Consider the following 19,617-nt stretch of genomic DNA (forward strand, 5'->3'; position numbering starts at 1 on the left):
ATAGCATTCAAGCATCTTGTAGCAAATTATTCAGCAGAATTTGTCAACATTTTAGTAAGACAGAACCATGGATAATATGGATTTTAATGAACAGTTCTCAAAGAAATTGAAACCATGTGCACACCGTTTCAGAAACAGAACAAATACAAAATGAATCTGAGATCAGGACTGTGTGGTAAGCGTGAGGTTACTATTTGTTTACTGCTAAGTAAAATAAGTAGAAATATAACAATTTAAAGCAGCTTTGCTTTATCACATTTAATTATTTTATTCAAAAATGTTGTATCTAGATATAAATATGTACCCAACTATATTCCTAAAATAAAAACCAATGATAACCATATACCTCGCCTAAAAATTCACTTTCTTCCTCTCGAACTCGTGCTTGGTCCCAAAGAGTAACTTCTAACATTCGTTCTCTAAATTCTCTCCGGTGAACTGGAGAATAAATGAATGTTTGGTTCCACTTAGGTTCCAATGTTTTCTTTACTGTTTTTGTTCTTCTTTTATTTTTATCACTGCAAAAAATAATTAAATATTAAAAATGTCCAAAAGACCACGACATTGTAATAAGCATCTCATGGAATGCAGCAAAGCTTAAATCAGTTGTACCTTGTGTAGCTTTTGGAAATACTATGATAATATACCTAAAAATTAGTACTTTATGATACAATTAAGTTCAGTACATATATTCAGAGTAATTCATAACCTCCTATTAAAAACTAAATGTAGCCAATTCCCAGTTCACACGCCAACTTCAATTTTAAGAAGTTTCCTGAAAACCACAAATGTTTTAATAAGCTCATCTTGGAAACAGAAAAGTTTTTGTGAAAAAAAATATACTTTATAAAACAAAATATATGTAGATGGGATTTCTGTGGGTTGCTGTTTGGCAGTAAAACATCTATATGGATAACACTAGGCACAGGAAAAATCGGCATTTCAGATAAAGCAGCCAGATGATTCACTCGAGCTTCCCGGTCCTACAGTCCTACAGATTGTTGAGCCACGGAGCAGGGGGTTCGGGCTGCCAGACCAGCACAGGAGCGGTTGGGGAGCTACATGTAGGGCCCCAAACCCTCGGCTCCAGCACCAGGGCTTTGCGGACTGAGGGCTCCACAGCTGGGAACTTCAAAGCCCTGCGAATGAATTTGATTTCTTTTGCCAACAATGCTGGAAGGAACAGTGTTCTCAGAACGGCTCCTGAAACCCCCTGAGTGACCAGGGTCTCCACTGCAAGGTGGGCCTGATGTTTCAAAGCCTGACAACATCTCCATGCAAGGCACCACCACGGGAATCCTAACTCTTGTTCAAGGGCGTTATTGCTTGAGCCATTGCTTGTGGTAAAGGCAAGGTGTTTTGCAGAACATTTCTGTTTGAAAAAAATAGTATTTGCTGAAGTAAACAAGTTTCACTGGAAAATATCCACGTTCCTTCTACTGAGAATACTGAAAAAGGTACTCATAACAATCCTTAATTTTAAACTTGCTGATAACTACTTAATGCAACAGCAGCACTAAATCAACGGGATTTTTTAATACGGTAACGAAGACACTGTCCATTTGCAAATATTTTCAGCTGCAATATAGTTATTTTATTTCTGAACCGTTACTTAGAATCTGGATCAATGTATTAACTATGAAACAACATTTTTAGCCACACTGTTAAAACAAATAATACAATTATTTCTATTAAAAGAAAGATTTGCTTGCCCTTGATATTTGAAATAAGTTACATGGGAAGAGCTTTTCTATTGAACTGTGTTTAATCAAAGAGAGTTTCACATCTTCACCTAATTAAGCACTTAACTTTTTAAAATGCATTTTACCTCTAGCAGGTTTCTTTCTCTTACAAAAGAAATATAATTTTGCTAACTTAGGCTTTTCTTCTGAGGAAAAGAAAGGCAATTTGCCTGTCACAAAACAGCTAATTCAAAAAGATAGCTTGCTAATTTTTATATATGTGATAGGAAACACAAGGAATAATTGAAGAAAAAGTTCTGAACTCTTCACATAAACAGGAAGAGAAAAACATAAGATATTTCTTGTGAAACATTAGCATACAATAATAAAATATATACATTTTGGTATTTGGATAGATTAAATTATTTAATGAAATATTTGTTTCTTTTATGTACAATTATTCCAACTGACATTGTGAGCCACTGTGAATATAGACATTTTTAGCAGCTTTACTAATCTTCAAAAAGCCAGTAAGGCTACTTTAGCAGACTATTCTCAGTTTAGCTTAGCTTCAGTGTCTCCAAACACACTACAGTAATTTGAACAAACTAAGAATCTGGTCCAATGGTTTAAATATTTTTGAGGCAAAGACAATCCAGCCAAGAACTTTCTGTCAAATCATACCATAATTTATGCAGTCACAGCAAATTTTCTTGTTAACATATGGCATAAAATGTAAGTGGAAAAGCAGTGTCCTCCAAAGAACTGAACAGCTTTCTTTCCGGATGAAGTCAATTGGAACTAAAGATAGCTAGCATCTTCCCAGTTTAGATATTATGAAAACCAAAGGATGTAAAAACACAAGCTGTAAAGATACAACCACTTCTACAGATTCAGCAGTCCACTGGCCAATTTTTTAAATACTGAGTCAGGTTAAACCTTTGAATTAGCTGACTGATAGACTACAAAATAAAGCTAAATATTTTCCCCTACTGACATGTGCTGAAGAAATACAAAAAAAAAAAAAAAGGTCAGCTTGGGGACATACTATCCCCTTTACTGTTCCTCCTGCCACCCAAGTGCAAATGAAAGAAAATCATGGATTAAGAAATAAAGAAGTGATTTAGGAAGAAGGGCCCCCACCACTGTATCACTTTCCTTAGATGCATGTGTGTCACAGGTACAGATTAATATAAATCACGTGCTTTGGGGAAAGCCTTCCACTTGTATCTGGGGATTCTCAATATCTTGCCCACTACAATATATACTGTGATATGAAATCCACAGGTTTCAGATGTCACACCTTCTCCTGTTTTGCAATGTAAAGGTGGGGGGAAAACAAAGTGCTGAAGAAATATCAGTCCAGAAGTCTGTGAACCTAATTCTGTGCAATTTTCTGTGCATCAGACAGGAATAACTGCCTAGGAAATAAGAGCATAACAAAGCACCAACAATATATCTTGCAATATATTTTGCATGCAAAGAGGTATGTTTACCTTTCCTTTTCCATTCAGTATTTAATAAAATATCCAGCTAAAGTGAATTTGTGTCCAGTGTTCAAAGCCAAACTGCTGTTACATAGCATGCTCAATAAAGAAACTCCAACCTGTAAGATTATTCCATGAGAGTATGACCAGCAAACTCAGCTCCACATTCTGAATATCACATTGATTCTTACTCAAAAGCTCCTCGTCTTTCTGTTCACCCTACCTTCTGTCCGGAAGAAAGTAAATTTTAACATAAGGATTCCTTGGCCTCCCATCTTCCCTTGAAGGAAGATCCTTTGCTCCCAATATCGTGACTATTAACTGATGACCAACCTTGTCATACCACAGTTTTATCTGTAATAAGAAAATATTTGTTAGTGAACTAATTTCTCCAACAAAGTAGCACATTAATCCTTAAAATTAATTTTATTCATTAGCTTCTATTTATATCGGTTACTTAAACATAGAAACAGTGTTCTATTTTGTACTTATAATAAAGCAGAAATAAATAAGTTAATACTTTAATACCTTCAGTATGTACCAGGAATCATTCATTTTTAAAACTTTATATAGTAAGTACATTACTTCATACTAATTGTCTTTCACATGGTGCTCTGGTTAGGATTATTCTCTCTTGGCAGTAGTATTGTATTACTTCTATTACTGATGTATGGTATTCATCTATATCCATTTCTAAGGGTTTTATTCACAATGAATGAAGGAATGTTTCATGTCCTGTTGTGCTGGAAAGACTGTGGGGTAAGACCATAAACATCTTGAGTCTCCTTAAAATGTTTTCCAAGGAGATGTGGAGACTTATACTGAACTCAAATAAGCCTTCCAGAAATTATAAAAAAGTGAGAGGGAGGTTCAGCTGACCAACTCTCTTCCCAGTCCTACTCAGCAACAACAGGGCAAAAACTGCTATTACTCTGTAGAAATTATCCTTACTATTAATCACTCTCAGAGTTGGTGTAGCAACGGACAACCATTTTTATCACAGTCATTAAAAGCTGCTATTTAACTGTTCCAATTTGAAAATTATAGCTGCCAATATATTATCCAAGGAGAGGATATACCTGCTTTAGAGCACTCACTCTGGCACGGGGAAATGGTGCAGGCAGGGCATAACAAAACTTTGCAAATAATCAGGGAGTCATTACATGGAAGTACCACTACAATATTATTAACTACAGCTGACAAAGCAGACTGTCTTCCTGGGGGGCTTCCTTGAGGCAAAGGACAAATTAGAACATTTAAAGGACACATTGTCCTTCCCTGAACTTGAGGGAATCAAAGAGGATAGTGCCCAACTCCACACTTTGCAAAGCAGTGCACCTTTAGACTCTGCCTAAGGTAAATGTAATCAGGGGCAGGTGCCCCTTCTATGGAGCCTAACCCACATCATTTCGGATACAGGGTCTCCATTTGCTGTCATAGCTCCTCATCCTCTGCATTTCAGTCCCCTGAAGAAAGGTCTTGATGCAGTTCTCAAGTCTTCTGGCCCACGACCAAGAGACTGGTTTACCTTTCTGCCATTTCTAATACTTCAGTAAGTGGAGTGACGCTCAGTCCTACCAATTCATTCAGTGGTGGCAGTGTATTTCTACTTCCTACCCCATTACCAGTTCCTACATTTCCTGTAGCCACCAGCCAGCGGTGTTTGAATAGGTATTAAAGAAAAGGGGCAGGTATTAAAGAAAAGCAGGTCCATGCCCTTGGACCTGCTTCTGACTTTATAGGCTTCTTGCACCAACAGTTAAAGCACTCTGTGACTACTAAGGCAGAAAAATGTGTGGAAGAAATTATCTTTAATATGTTTTATTCAGCAGAGCTCTAGAGGCTGTTCCTCCATTCCTGCAAAGTAAGGGGCTCTGTCAATATTTCTCTAAACTGAGAATCATCTAGGCTATTACAAATCTTCATCCAGGTACAGATCACAAGTAGAAAGGTTCACACCAACCGCACAGACCCAAAGAGAGGCTTTGATGACATCTGAAGTATAAGCCATCTTAAAAGCAAGCCTCTGTCATTAAATGCAGGAAGGACACCTACATTTTACCATCCACCTGCAGTTTGCTTCAGGCATCCGTGAGCAAAGGACAGACTTGTCTATTCACAAGCACTTGCTAGGGCCACTCTCTCAAGGGGAATAGCAGTGAAGGACATTCCTCATCACCTGTTTTTCTGGGAAAATTATCCTCATTTAAGCAGAATGCAATATATTTGTGATCCAGCCACTACTGAAATCTGTGACTGAATGAAGGTGAGATAATCCAAACCTTGGTGCCAAAAATACAACCGCTCATGTTCAGACTAAATATTCCTTTGCTATATCTATTTCAGATTGGATTTTTTGCAAAAAACTTCATCCAAAATGCTCTGGAGAATGACCTGAAGGGGAATGTTAAAACCTCTGACACCATTTATTTGAGATGCCCTAACCTCTGTGTTCTGGATCAAGAACTTAAAATTTGCAGTGACTCACATCTTATACTCTTTTCTTATGGCACTGTCCAAATGTGGAAGAGCATGTACATAATGGGCACCTTCCCCAGAAACTACAGACCTGGCTTGTTACAGGCCAGGCCAGGAGGTAGAATGAAGAGCAGAAGTCTCTCTCTCCTGTGTTCACAATGCTAACTCTCCCAACACAGCACAGGCACTGTAACCCAAGAAGTCATTTGACTTGGATACAGAGAGAAGAGAAGAAACCGTGGGAGTGAGAGAACGGATGAAAAACCCCACAGAGGGGTGGATGGGTCTGCAATCTCATGAGGTTAGAAGAAGGAAGAGGAGACAATGAAAAGAAGCTGCTTTAGAACAATGGAAAAAAAAAACAGTATACCGGATGCTTCTTGGTGAAACACAGGAAGAAGAGAGTCATTGATGTTAGGGACAATAGAAGAACAGGGGCACAGAAACAGACTGGATGGGAGAAGTGGAATGAGGCAAACAAAGAACCCAGTCAGTCCATAACTGGGGCAAAATATGTTGAATAGAGAGAGTGAGATAAAAGAAAAATGTGACAAGATGTCAGGGCTGGAAATTGGAAGGAAAAATGAGAAACAAGGATTTAGAGTAGCATACTAAACATGGAACATGGCATTGGGAATAGGACTGACCTAATTCTGACTCTCCTGTGCATATGCAATATGTGCATATTATGACACAATATGTGGATGTTATTGTATTTTCCTACAAGGATCTTGTGTTTTATATTCACAAAGAGAGAAAGGACAGTCATTTAAGACAGATGGCTGCTCTCCAAGAGGACTGGACTCCATCCCTTCCTCTTTCCCAAAGGTCTTGTGTGTTGGAGGATGGATCGTTTGAAACATTTCAAAAGGGATTTACAAATTGCACATTCTTCATTATCTGGGACTCTGACCTGATACACTGAAGCCTGATTTGAGGAAGTGTTGAGGTCACAATGTTTGAATTGAAGTATTAGGCCTGTATAGTGCTAAAGTCACTGAAAAATCAGAACCTGGCTGTCTCAGATTTTGATCTTAATCGTTTAGGTTGGAAGGGACCTCTGGAGATCATCTAATCGCTCAGTCATAATTTCTCAGTTCATAACCAATAAATGCAGAACAATCCTACCACACCTCATAGACTATTCCATTCATTTTACATTGTGAAATCAACACAGGGATAGCATATGTATAATGGAAAAGTCCATGAGCAAATTAATTTTTCCCTTATATTTGTGTTGAATAGTACACAGAAAAGATTCCTAATACCACAAAGAGAAAAGCATTGAATTATTCAATCTAGAGAGTGAAAGTCCCACAGAAATACACAGGCATTGTGATGCTCAGTACTGAAAGAGCTAAGGAGCTGTCTAACGGAGCAGATCCTACAAACCTCCATGCAGCAGTTTTCTGAACATACAGGAAATGCACCTATAAAAGGAGGTGATTCAAATAAAAATTTAGACATCTAAGGAACTGTGACAGATGCCATCCTGATCTAAATGGAGGGAAGGAGAGGCCAAAATTGCAACACATGAAATAGACCACAAGAACTCTGTGCTGCGTGATGCTAATGTGGAAGGTAATGTCTGTAAAAATCAACTTGGATAAGACCTCATCTACCTAAATCCTACCTAATTTAGGATTTAGGCACCTAAAATTCACCTTATCAGAGACTGAGCCAACTGGAATAGTTTCTAAAGATCTTCCTACTTAGTGTGGAAGTCATGGAAACTTATGTTTGCATGTCATACATATGCTCATATACTTTCCTCTTCTAGACAGATGTGCACCTACTTCTTGGGTAAACTTCTCTTGTGATCTATATTCAGGCAAACAGGCATCTGAACTCAATGAACCCTTAAATTGTGAGAAGGTCTGTCATCCGAAGAGTGGTGCATCTGCCACACTGCTTTAGAGGGGTTTCCAGGTAAAAGTACCTGTCATACAGAGCTTAAGCAATAGGAACTACCTGCAATTCACTGATGAAGGTATTTGTCAGGGAGAGAACAGAGCTGAGGTCTGGTCCCATCTTCACAGGACTCTCTCTGCTTTTTAACCTATAGTGCTGTAATGCAAGATCAATACACATTCTGGGTGGTAATTCTGGAACATGCTAAGCTAAAATTAAGCTTTCTCTGCCTGCTGACCAGCTAGCACAACACACATATTCCTGGCCACAGAGTATCTCAACTTCAGGGAAGACTTCATGCTCCAAAGAAGATAAGGATGTGTAATAGTTTGATGATAAAGAAACTTTTCTGAGAGACATGTTCAATCCCTCCAGTTTAAGGAGGACCCAAAATACGTATGTCCTGTTTCTGGAATGACCGTTCTACACATAAGGCAGGATACAAAAGGTAGCTGCTCATGCAGCATTCTAAGAAGTGATGATGCTTGTACCTGGTATTCCCTTTTGAGTACCTATATCCTCAGAAGAAGAGACAGACCCCTACCTCAATGGATTGACTCACTGTTTACAGTAACCTAAGTTCCATATAGTTAATGGAGACAGGCATCCTCTATTTGGCCTGGATCACTCACTGTAGATATCGAGGCATCTATTTTTTTCCTCCAGCTGTACAAGTGGATAACTGCCCAAGCTGCCCCACAAGGCACCTCAGATTTACTTGAGGCTAGCATCCCTAACTTATGTAAGTTCACTTACATAAGAGCACATAAACTTACTTTTCACCTAGGTCTTTTCACTTACTTTTCACTTTTCACTTTTAAACTTACTTAAGCACATAAACTAACTTTACTACGTTTCAACCTTTTTCCTTGTATATCTTGCCCTAACTGGACATTTTTTATTCAGAACACTGACAGAAGTCAGAGTCCTGGAAAAAAAGTGATCATGTAATTAGGATCAATACCTTAATACATCTGCATAAGGGAAGTAAGTTAAGAAAACTGAAATAATATAATAATATAATACTGGCATTTCCTATCTTCCTATCTCATGAATACTTCACTGATCAATCTTAGCTATGTATTTCTAATACAGTGTTTCGTGTATAACACTCCATATCTCAAATGGTAACTTTAGATTTAAAACCAGAGAATATTTATACTTATTAATTCTGTGCTACACTTATTTATTTGTTATAAGAGTTGCTTAATGAATTTCATGGGATTAAGAAATACCCTTGTGCGACTGCAAAAGAATGCCTGCTCCGGAGCTTGAACTCTACTACCACAGCAAAGTGAAAATGGCTCAGGTCAAAACATCACTAGGTTTAAGACACAGCTGGCCCTGCATTTTTGCTCTTATTTTCTTCATCATGATTTTTATTCTAACTAGTATAGATGTTTACGGCTGTGATATTTTGAAACTGAGAAACTACTTTTCTCTCCTCTTTTCATTATACCTCAGTAGGATATGTGTTGAAAAAAACTGTTCTTTTATTTTTCAAAATGCTTAAAGCAATCATTTTATTTGGACTACGCTTATAAGGTTGCACATGCCCTTAGTGGTAAAGTCTGTGGTGTAGCTGAGATAAGCTTTGGTCGTTCTTAAACCTAGCTCTAACAAAGGCTAACTACTGAGTGTTGCTAAATCAAACTATCAACGCTGCCTGCTTGGGGTGCTGTCTGATATGCTGGAACAAATACCAGAAAAGACTGTCAGAAAAGGCTGCCTTCAAGGATATGAAGGCCAGAAAATTATGGAGGCATTTACGCTATTCACATACACGTAATTAAAATTTCTGTTTTAGTGGCTTCATTTTGATTCCAGCAATGTCAAATAGATGCAAGTGTATACTTTTAGGCTTCATCAAACATAATAATATTCTGTATTAAAGTAAAAAGGATGCGTGAAATTCTTAAGTTAGAAAAAAATAGTGGCTTAATTGCAACTCTGGCTCAATAAGCAGCTCAGTCTGGTTCAACTAAATGAATAAGAGATACTGCAAGGAAAATACATTTAAGAACAGATGATTCACTATTGAAATATTAGAAAACATGATTCTTTAAGTTAGAAAACTGCTGGTATGCTAAACTGAAGCTAAACATTTCAAGAAATAAATACACTTCTTTCTAAGAGCTATATAAGTAGTAAAATTTCAGGAGAGGAGTGCATGGCAAGGGAAAAAGGAAAATGATTGTTTTTCTTTTCAATAAAATACTTATAATTGTTAAATCATCAAGGGTTACAAGAGATAGCAAATGGGTGGAAGGGCATGGAGAGAAGTGTGGAGGAGGAACCTGTGCCAGAATCTGGAACGTGCATCACCAGGATCAGTTTCAAATTAAGAAGGAGAGAAGAGGCAAGCAAGAATAAAGATGTGCCTTTCCATTAAGAGCAATGAAACAAATAGGTATAAACAGAAGTGTCTGGAGATCCTCATTCCTGTAGCCAATTCTACAGACAAGCTAAATCACAGCCCACAATGTAACATATACGTCCTGACTTAGCCATAAACAACAGCTCAGAGCTCTGAGTTAGCTAAATCCTCACACCCAAAAGCAGCTGCAGCTCTGCACTGCTACTGGATCCCAGTCTAATAGCCAAGCTAGCCTTCTTAAAGATCATTGGAGTCTCTGCTCTTCCCCGTATTGTAAACATATCTTAAATTAATTCATGTTAAACTATCTACTTCCTCTGCTGAAAGCGGGCAGATGGGCAGCCTGACCTTTTGTTTCAGCCTAGGTGAAAAGATTTTCTCACAGGCTTAAGTTTGAGCTCTTCAGGAACTCTTGTCATATAGACATCATTATATTTGGCTCTGACCATTACTGAGCTCTGCAAAAAACTGTTAAAGGTGTCCACAATGGTTCCACAGACATTGTGCAGAAGCAAAACTAAGGCTAAAGACAGTTCCAATCTATAATATAACAAATAACACAATCCAAAGTCTGGGAGTAAGCCTCTGAGATACACTCTTACTTTCTGCTGGATATTCTCTATCAAGCACTAAACTTGTTTATTATCCTAAATAAGTACCATAATCATTTGATCATAGCAAATTATTTTGTTTTTTTAAATTAATGATATTAGTCTAAAAAGAGCTAACAAATTTTATATCTATCTATGTTTTTATCTTATATAACGTGCTTAAAATAATAACTACCACATGTCACTTCTACATTACAGTATTTCATGAAACAGTTACAAGTTGACATTTGCTTTTTCAAGTGAACACTCAATTGTCAGATTATTTCTTAATTTATTTTACACGTATCGAAAAAGAAGTATTAAGTAACTACTTATTTATCTTGAATACAATATTTACCTTTTTCAAGTACTTAAAGATTTGTGATAGAATTTGTACCCTTCTTTGATTTTATTATCACAAGGAGAAACTAACTTTCTTAATCATACTAAAGAATATGTTTTAAATTTTTAACAGAAAGTCAGTTTATGTCCATAGCACATAGGAATATATTTACTTTAAGCAATACTTTCAAGACCCTAGTTTTGTAATCTTAAACTTTTCTTACATTTTTATTGGGAATTTATATTTAAGCACTTTTAAGGACTACTTTAGGGAAACAACACATTGTTAAAATATATGTGCGTAGTTTATCAACTCTTAGTCATAACCAAATCATTTTCTATAGTGTTATTTAGAATTCCTTTATGAATTTATACGATCATTTTTTCCATTTCAATATGAAATTTAATCATCTCATTCTCATCATTTAGATCCACTCCTTTACATCTTTCTTTGAGTAACTGATCAAACGAGAAACGTTTCTACAGCTCCCACAAAAAAGATTAACATCTTCATAAAGATATTTTGTAACAAAAGCAGATAATACTCTATACACAAAACACTGAAAAACATGCAGCAAAGCAAGATAAGCATTGTAACATATTAGTAAAACTTACTTTTGCATTAATCTACAGTACCTTAAGAGTTTCCTAATGAAAAAAGGCAAACAAGTTGTACCCAAAAGACTATTTAAAGCTAAATAAATTCCGTAACACAAAAGCAGATATCATTTTTGAAGTAAATGAACTTTCAGTTATTTTGACAAACTTTTAAAACGCAAGAACTGAATTTTAGACACAAAAAATTTGTTTCTTTATACCAGGTACAAACTTATTTGCCTGTCTTCCACTCAAGGTGCTACTATTACTTGGAAAATGCAAAAAAGGATGTGTTAACAATAATGAATGATTTAAAGAGACATTGATCTTGATAGAATGAGCTCAAATGTAACAGGACAAAATTATTTATTGCTTAAGCAATACATACATTATGTATGGGGGATACATAGCCATTATCACTGCTGAAACCTGTGTGAGTTTAAATATATTGGGTAAACAACAAAACAAAAAATAATTGTCTCTTTAAATTGTAATTTAATATTTTAACCTCCATGCAGAACTTTACAAGCTGCTCACAAGATGACATGAAACTTGTTAATATGGTTTAAAGCAACGCACTGAAAATATGGGAAAACGGACTACAGTGTAACGTTTTCCTACTATGCATTTTCCATAACACACAAAAGAAAAAAACACAATTTTAGTTTCTGTCAGGCAGACGAAGCCTTTACCTGAACCCTAGGAACAAAAGGCGTTGTTCTTCTACTAAGGCTTTGGCTCTGGTAAGCAAAATTAAAGAAAAAGCAATAAAACAAAACCAAAAAGGACAACACGCTGGAAACTAAAAGACCAAAAGTAAAAACAAAGACACACAACTATTACTTTAAACACAGCTTTACACCAAGGACATGTTTATCTAAAACGAAGTATTTTAACACAACATATAAATTAAATCCGCAAACCTACTACCAAATCATATCAAAACTCTGTGATTGAAATTCTAGCCTTAAGGAAGTCAGCAGGCATTTTGCCACTGATTCCCCAGGAGCAAGGATTTCGTTTGACATGTTCGCCAAAGGATAACATTTACAATAGATTTAAAAATAACATTAACAAAAGCAGCAGGTCAGCAAAGTGTGATTTAAAAGTGGGCTAGAAAATATAAATTCAACTTGACCCTCTCTTTCAGAAAGATTGTAGACACATATTCAGAGACTGAAACAAATACAGTTCACACACTGACAGCTTCGGCTGCTTTCTACAGGAAAGCAATACTAAGTTTTCCACAGCTGTGACTTTAAAGGGCATTTCTATAGAAAGCCCTACTAAATACTTTAAAAATGATTAAAAGAAAAGGCTATCTGATATTAGCAGTACGCGGGGAAGGTGCAATAAATATACTTCCAATATCTAGCAATCATGACAGAAATGACATATGGTATATACAGAAAACCCTTGCACGAAATGCGATCTATAGCATTTAGCCACATAGCACACAGAAGACCCATTTATAACCCTTATGTTCGTGAATTAATATTTAAAGACATAATGACACTGTGGATCTCAGAAGCTACATTGAGACTATCGGTACCAGCCGCACGCCTGAATTCCCGGACCAGCTACAAACTCCAGCCACTCTCCGTCTCCAGCTTAGAGCGAGCAGTAATGGAGTTGGACAGAAAAGACACCTGAGCACAGGGACCGGACAGGAGCAGGAGCACACCCCAACAGGTCAGAGACTGGATAAGGGGGGGAACAGGAGTATGGGAGGATGTCACAACAGCCACAGCAATCTGGTAATGCTGGCTGGGCCTAAAGGCAACTCAGCAAGTAAAAAAAATCTCTGCCTCCCTGCTTCGTTTTCCTGAGATTATCAGTCTACTTCAAAGTAAGGGAAAGAAGCTACTGCCCAGTGTTGTGTTCACTTCCATAACAGCTGTACCCAGAGCATGGAGAAAGGCAGCGAACTGAAGAATGGTTCTCGCATACCTGGCGTGCACAGATGCTGGAGAAATCTGTTGCATAAAAAGTGTGAAGTAATCTATTCTCATAGCGAAGCAAGAGGATATATAAGAAAACTCGACAGTCTGAGTCACAGGTTTTGTCTGATGTGCTCCTGAGGTGCAGCAGTGGCACACTGCCCCCCACATTGCACGGCAGTACTGTACAGCCTAATGTTAAGGGTGCCAGAATATGACCTACTTACACACAACGAAAGTAGATCTACAGCTTGCTTCTGCTCTGTATTACAACAGAAATATAGATATTCAGAATATCACAATCCTTAAAGGGACAGAATGTCTCCACCATGCCCCAGGAACCCACAGCTGCCACACTGTGCCCTGCAGATGGAGGGCAACAAGCACATACTCACACTACACAAACTTTAACCTTAGGACAACATTGGGTTACCTGTCCTGAAAAATAGAAAGTAGGGAAGGGGATGGGGAAGAGGAAGGGGAAGGGATAGAGGAAAGGAAGGGGAAGGGAAAGGGGAAAGGATAGGCAAAGGCACAGGTGAAGCATGCCTCATACTTGACCTCATCTTCCCCCTAGATACACAGACATATCATGTTCTTTGCAATGTGCAATATCCCCTTTCTAATATGCTGCAGATTATTCAATGAGAACTAATATACCTTCATTTTACTGCTTTATAAACTGAATATGCATGGAAAATCTGTCGAAGTACAAACGCTTCTGTGGTTCAGCTGAACAAGCAAATAGCTTAATTTCATAAATGACGACACTTTTCTCTGTTAGAATTTCCACTAGTAAAAAAAAAGAAATAGTGTAATTCTATACATGTACCCATTTACCTGTTCTTCTAGTCAGGTTATCAGTCTCTAACGCTAACTAACTACTGCAGAAGCATTCCGAGTTATACCTTTCATGCAGCATTGAAAAAATAGCCCAAATGCAGTAATGAAGCAAAGAGCACCAACACACAAAGAATACTAACTTTTTCAAAATGTCATTAAAAGAAAAACAAATAAATGAAAAACCATACCAACAGGAACCAGACAAGGCAAATAATAATAAAACAACAAATGCAACAACAACCAAATGTACTCCCCTCAAAGAACAACGTGGACCAAAAACACCATAAAATAAATTGCACAAAGCACAGGTAATAAATTATTCCGATATCTTAGTATACTATGACAAACAATAGTTTAGTGTAGCTGCACATAATTTGTTTCAATTAAATATGTATTTGTGTAGAATAATTATCGATGGAAAGATGATTTCTAAAGTATGCAGGATGGCTTGCTTAGTGGGAAATCCTATTACTCAGCTCTGGAGTGTCAGTCAGTGTAGGAGTGTCACTGCAGCCTCAACAGAAGAAAACAGGTACACAGACTAATCCCAATTCAGAGAAAAACGTGTAAGATTGGACAGAGAGAAAAAGGCATCACTGCAATTAACCTGGCTAAATAACTTTTGTGCTATACCCTAAACCACCTGAGATTCAACATAGCAACCACTAGAAACACATTCTCTTTTCTTCTAAAATCATTTCTAATGCTTTCTTATTTTTGTCTAGGAGTCAAATGCATAAATACGGAAACTTAACTTCTGATTTAAACACCTAGCTAAATTGCCTTAATGTCAAAACTATTAAATACTGAGGGTGCTTATTCACTTCTAAAGGTATTCAAGGCTTCTCCAAAAAATCTGTCACTGAAGACCTTAAATTATGTACTGAATTACAAATGTCTCGGTCAAGGAACATAATTAGATAAGAACTCAATCAGCCTTTTTTCATTCTACGTCTTTAAGGCCAAAGCAAAACTCCGCTCAACACTATCCATCTATACAAGTAAATATGCAAAATCCGACACAAGAATTGTGCCAAAATACATATCTGAGCACATAGCCATTTTAATTTGAGCACGCTACACATACAGGAGCACACAAAGAGCTGGCATTAGAGATAGCCTGAAGTATATATGGGGTAAACTGAAGTAACACACAACTTTGCCGAAATACCTAAAAGAATGTGCAGATTTCTCCACTTCTGACCACAACTTTGCTATTTCACAGCCTATTACATACAACTACCCTGACAACAGCCCATCAGACTACAGAGGATTATCAGAAAACACAGAAAACACGTTGGAAATCTTGTCTGTCACCCATTTCATCACGATTCCTCACACCTGCCTGGATTCACCCACCAGCTCTCAGCATGTCACCAGACACGCTTTTTCACATGTCCTCGCATTGCCACAAAGCACAGCACCTTTCTGCATTCTGTCCCCCATCCACCCGCAGCCTACTGCAAATATTTTCCTGCCTAGGCACTCACCACAAAAAGCACATTCCCAATTTTACGAAGTCAGTATTTTCTTCCATTTCCATTTACTCAGCTACTTGTGAATGAATGACTGCTCCACCAACTATCCCGTCAGAAAACAGCTGATTAAAAACATGAAAAGCAAAACACTGAAGCTGTTATATTTTGTACAAAGTGTACAGTGATGATTTCTAATTCTACATTTTCCAAAGGATTCCGTCTTTCAAAGTATTTAAGTACAGCAGTTACACAAAATTAAAAATTATATATTGCAGATGGCTGGTCTGATTAGCAAAACAAATAACGTCCCATGCATTGCAAAATAGAGTGGACATGGCGGCTGACCAGACAGAAAATATTTATTCCTCTCTTCTATAGACACCATAAACCATTTGTGTGAGACCTATAAGCAGTCTGCTTAGATTTTCTGCATGTTTTTATAGCCCACTCATTATGTTAACATAAACATCTTGGAAGAAATCTAAATGTGACATTTTCAAACTTGCATCAACTTTGCACTGCTTCCATTTTGTTTTCCTCTCAATTTCAAAAGCTACCAGACCACAACTAAGCACTTAGAAAAATCACATTTTGGAGCCGTAAATGGCACAGAAGGAAGTAAAAAACCTAAGTCCATCAGTTTAGTACCAAAATGATCCTTTCAAAGAAAACGTTCATACAATGAACTTAGTAAGAGTGAAGAACGAAAGTGAATAACATGACATACTGCTATAATGAGTATAACATTAGTAAACAGGCAAAGGGATATCTGATAAAAGTCATATTTGAGAGCTAGGGCATAAAAACAAACAGTACTATTGTCCAAGCACGCAGCTGATAAAACTTACCAACTGTACACGTAGGTGTTACAGTTGCAAAAATATATACACACAACTGCACAAATATAACTGGAGGACAAGATTAGGCCTTTCCGAACATCTGACTACCAATCTGACAGCTTACTAGGAAAATACACATATATATGTCTAACATAACATACGATGTAAAATTTCTAAAAGCTCTTAAAAAACTATGTCCCTTCCTATTCTGAGATATATAACATAACCAAAAAAAAATTAGAAGGTTTAACAAGAAATTTATTTTAGAGCTAGCTTGCACTCTGCACAAAACTTTGGATATGCTGAAAAAAAGTACAACATTAATATTAATGAAATGTTTACATACTGAAAGTTGTCCAGACAAGAACTGTGGAACATCCCTTAACATGCCAGGACTCATAGGAGAAGTCACTGAAATAGAAGGTCGGTCCATTTTTTGAGACTCAAATGAACTAGAACCTGTAATCATAAATATATTTTTTATAAATAGTACCACTTACATATTTTTCACAACATTCTTTAAATAAAAAGATACAAATAATCACACATGTAATAAAGTTGTTTATTGTGCTAGAATTGCTATTTTACCTATTCAGAATGATCAAATAGTGATACTCAATCTTCTGATGCTGAAATGCAATCAAAAGCTTACCAAGTTTATTATAGCTTTAAAATGCCATGTCAAGCATATAGAACAAATAATAGTTTATTCAAATAATATCCACAGTAATTATGCCTGTAAATTGAAGGCCCCAAACTGCTATTTACATTAATGTGGTCAAAGGAATTCAGTCTTCTGAAGAATACTTTTTCACTTGTACAATTAGGCTTATTGTTTTTATTAGATTTTTATAAAAATATCAAGATGCAGATCAAGTATCTTGTACATTTTGTTTCTAACCTGTAATAATTTCTGCAAACTGTCAGAGAACAAGCTTTGACATATAAAATGTAGAGTAAAAAAGGACTATATTATAAGTACAAAATACTGCTTATTAATATTCCATATCTCACAAAATGTAATGGATTTTATTTTAAGATTTGGCTCATCAGTGAAGAGTTATTGTAGGAGCTTTTTCACATTACTATAATTAAGTTTATGACACTGCATTTATTAATAGCTTCTATTACAAAAGAATTCTAAAATAATGATAAAAAAAAAATAACTCCAGGCTGAAAGCCATCTTACAAGATCTAAGCCAAAGAACAAGCTATTTTTCTCACATAAATATTGGTTTAGCCTATTTAAAGAGAGCTGGATAGTCCTAATAAAATAGAAGAATTCTGATTTCAAAGTAACTGTCTCTTTAGTTTTAAATAATTAATAGTTCATCCTCATTTTTAGTTGAAAAGGAAATTAAAAATTAGGATTAATGTTCTTGCATATTAGTCAGCATTAGGTTTTTCTTTTCAACAAAAAACAGCCTAAGTTTATAACAAAATGTCAAATCTAAATTAGCATAGCCCTACTTCCGATAGGTTATTATTAAACAAAGGTAGATGAGATAAACAGATAATACAGGATGATGACATATTGAGACAAATACAGACAAACAGACCAGGGCTATGCTGACTGAAACGACAACCTACTTCAATCTACTTGTGCTTACATAAAAGAGAGAGAAGATTTTCCTACCCCACAATTGAAACTTACTGGACTCCAGCTGTGCATGTGTGCTGTCAGGTATTCTGGGAATATCCCTGAAATCAGGAAAAGTAAGACAGGCTGATCTAACAATCAGATTCATATTTCAGTTAAACTGTAACATTTTTCAAGTCACCATGGAATGCCTCAGGATAATCACACAATCTACTGATTGTCTTCAGCCACAGGGAGGTTTTTTCCTTTGTCCCATATAACTAATTTCAGTGGCAAATTAAAACCTACAGCACAGGTGGTTTGGTGAATGTAGGAGTTCTACGAACGCAGTTTTGTGTAGTCACAATTGAAACTGAATGCAGTTTTCTGTAGTCACAAATAAAATAATTGAATAAATAAAAAAAAATCTCAGAATCAACGACAGACTGAAATTGTGAGTAGTAAACTTTATTATGACACTATAAACGATTTAAACTTACTGGACACTTGATCAAACACACCAGACCCTCAGTACTGGCTATCCCACTATGTCCTTTACTCTTCTTAAACCCCACACTTGGAAGACCTTAGCTTTTCTGCGAGAAGACTAAAGGTACAACTGCATTTGACAAAATTACATACTTGCATATGCACAAGCTGCTGTATCACCGGTACTAAACGGCATGTACAGCTATGTATTTTTGGAACACTCAGTGGCAATGACTGAGTACCTCATTATGCTCACCCCACACACAGGGACCTACTCGGCCTGCGAGGGACAAACATTGCTATATTAACAATACCCTAACAGAAACATTTTGGAAGCACTTGCGCAAAACAAGGCAAGATTATGACCTTCAGTTCTTAGTCACAGTAAAAACAGTAGTTAAAATGATTTTGTGTGTTTCAGTAGATTTCGGTTTTTGAAGGACTATTAAGAGGAGGGGAACGTTAAAAACGCTTTCAGTAATATCCACTACTTGATCCAATGAAAGAAAGTCTATACTACATATAAATAAAACTTACCTAGTTCCTTTTTGGTATACTCTTACTGAACATTTATCAACAGTCACTAGAAAAATAGCTTCACTAAACAAATTCAGGAATTCCATTCACCAGACGAACTGGTGCTGCAGCACCCAATAGTTAAAATGCATCAAAAGCCACGTGACTGGCTCACTGTGGCTAAGGAAACATCACTGTCTCTGTTGCTAGTAAGCAAAACAGGTCAGAAACTTTTAAATGCTATTGAAAAAGTAAATGCTAATAGTTTGCACACGTGATATTTGTAGCATTTATAGAGGAACCCAATCCTTGCCTATTACTTCACTCAAATATACACTCTAGAATCTAACCTTTAATTTAAAATTATTTCTAGCATATGAGTTTGAGAAGAAAACCTTGAAAACATGTACCATTGTGAACAGATAGAATAAGAGTTTTCTGCAGATAGCTGAAACAATAAACTTGAAAG

The 19,617-nt window shown here is 36.5% G+C and overlaps 1 protein-coding gene across 22 annotated transcripts in view; it reads right to left on the reverse strand.

Moving 5' to 3' along the window:
• The window catches only part of RIMS2 (regulating synaptic membrane exocytosis 2), a 482,918-nt gene that overhangs the window by 199,442 nt on the left and 263,859 nt on the right, over window positions 1-19,617 (reverse strand). For 11 of the 22 annotated variants that reach the window (XM_068932847.1, XM_068932848.1, XM_068932858.1 and 8 more), the window contains 5 exons: window positions 18,219-18,265; window positions 16,911-17,023; window positions 12,157-12,204; window positions 3,393-3,523; window positions 347-518 (listed from right to left, as the gene is read on the reverse strand). In XM_068932847.1, the coding sequence (XP_068788948.1) occupies window positions 347-518; window positions 3,393-3,523; window positions 12,157-12,204; window positions 16,911-17,023; window positions 18,219-18,265 (511 nt within the window). The remainder of the gene's footprint in view (window positions 1-346; window positions 519-3,392; window positions 3,524-12,156; window positions 12,205-16,910; window positions 17,024-18,218; window positions 18,266-19,617) is intronic. The other 11 variants (XM_068932860.1, XM_068932863.1, XM_068932862.1 and 8 more) reach the window with 1 other exon arrangement.

Source organism: Struthio camelus, chromosome 2 (genome assembly GCF_040807025.1).
Source record: "Struthio camelus isolate bStrCam1 chromosome 2, bStrCam1.hap1, whole genome shotgun sequence".
Lineage (NCBI taxonomy): Eukaryota > Metazoa > Chordata > Aves > Struthioniformes > Struthionidae > Struthio > Struthio camelus.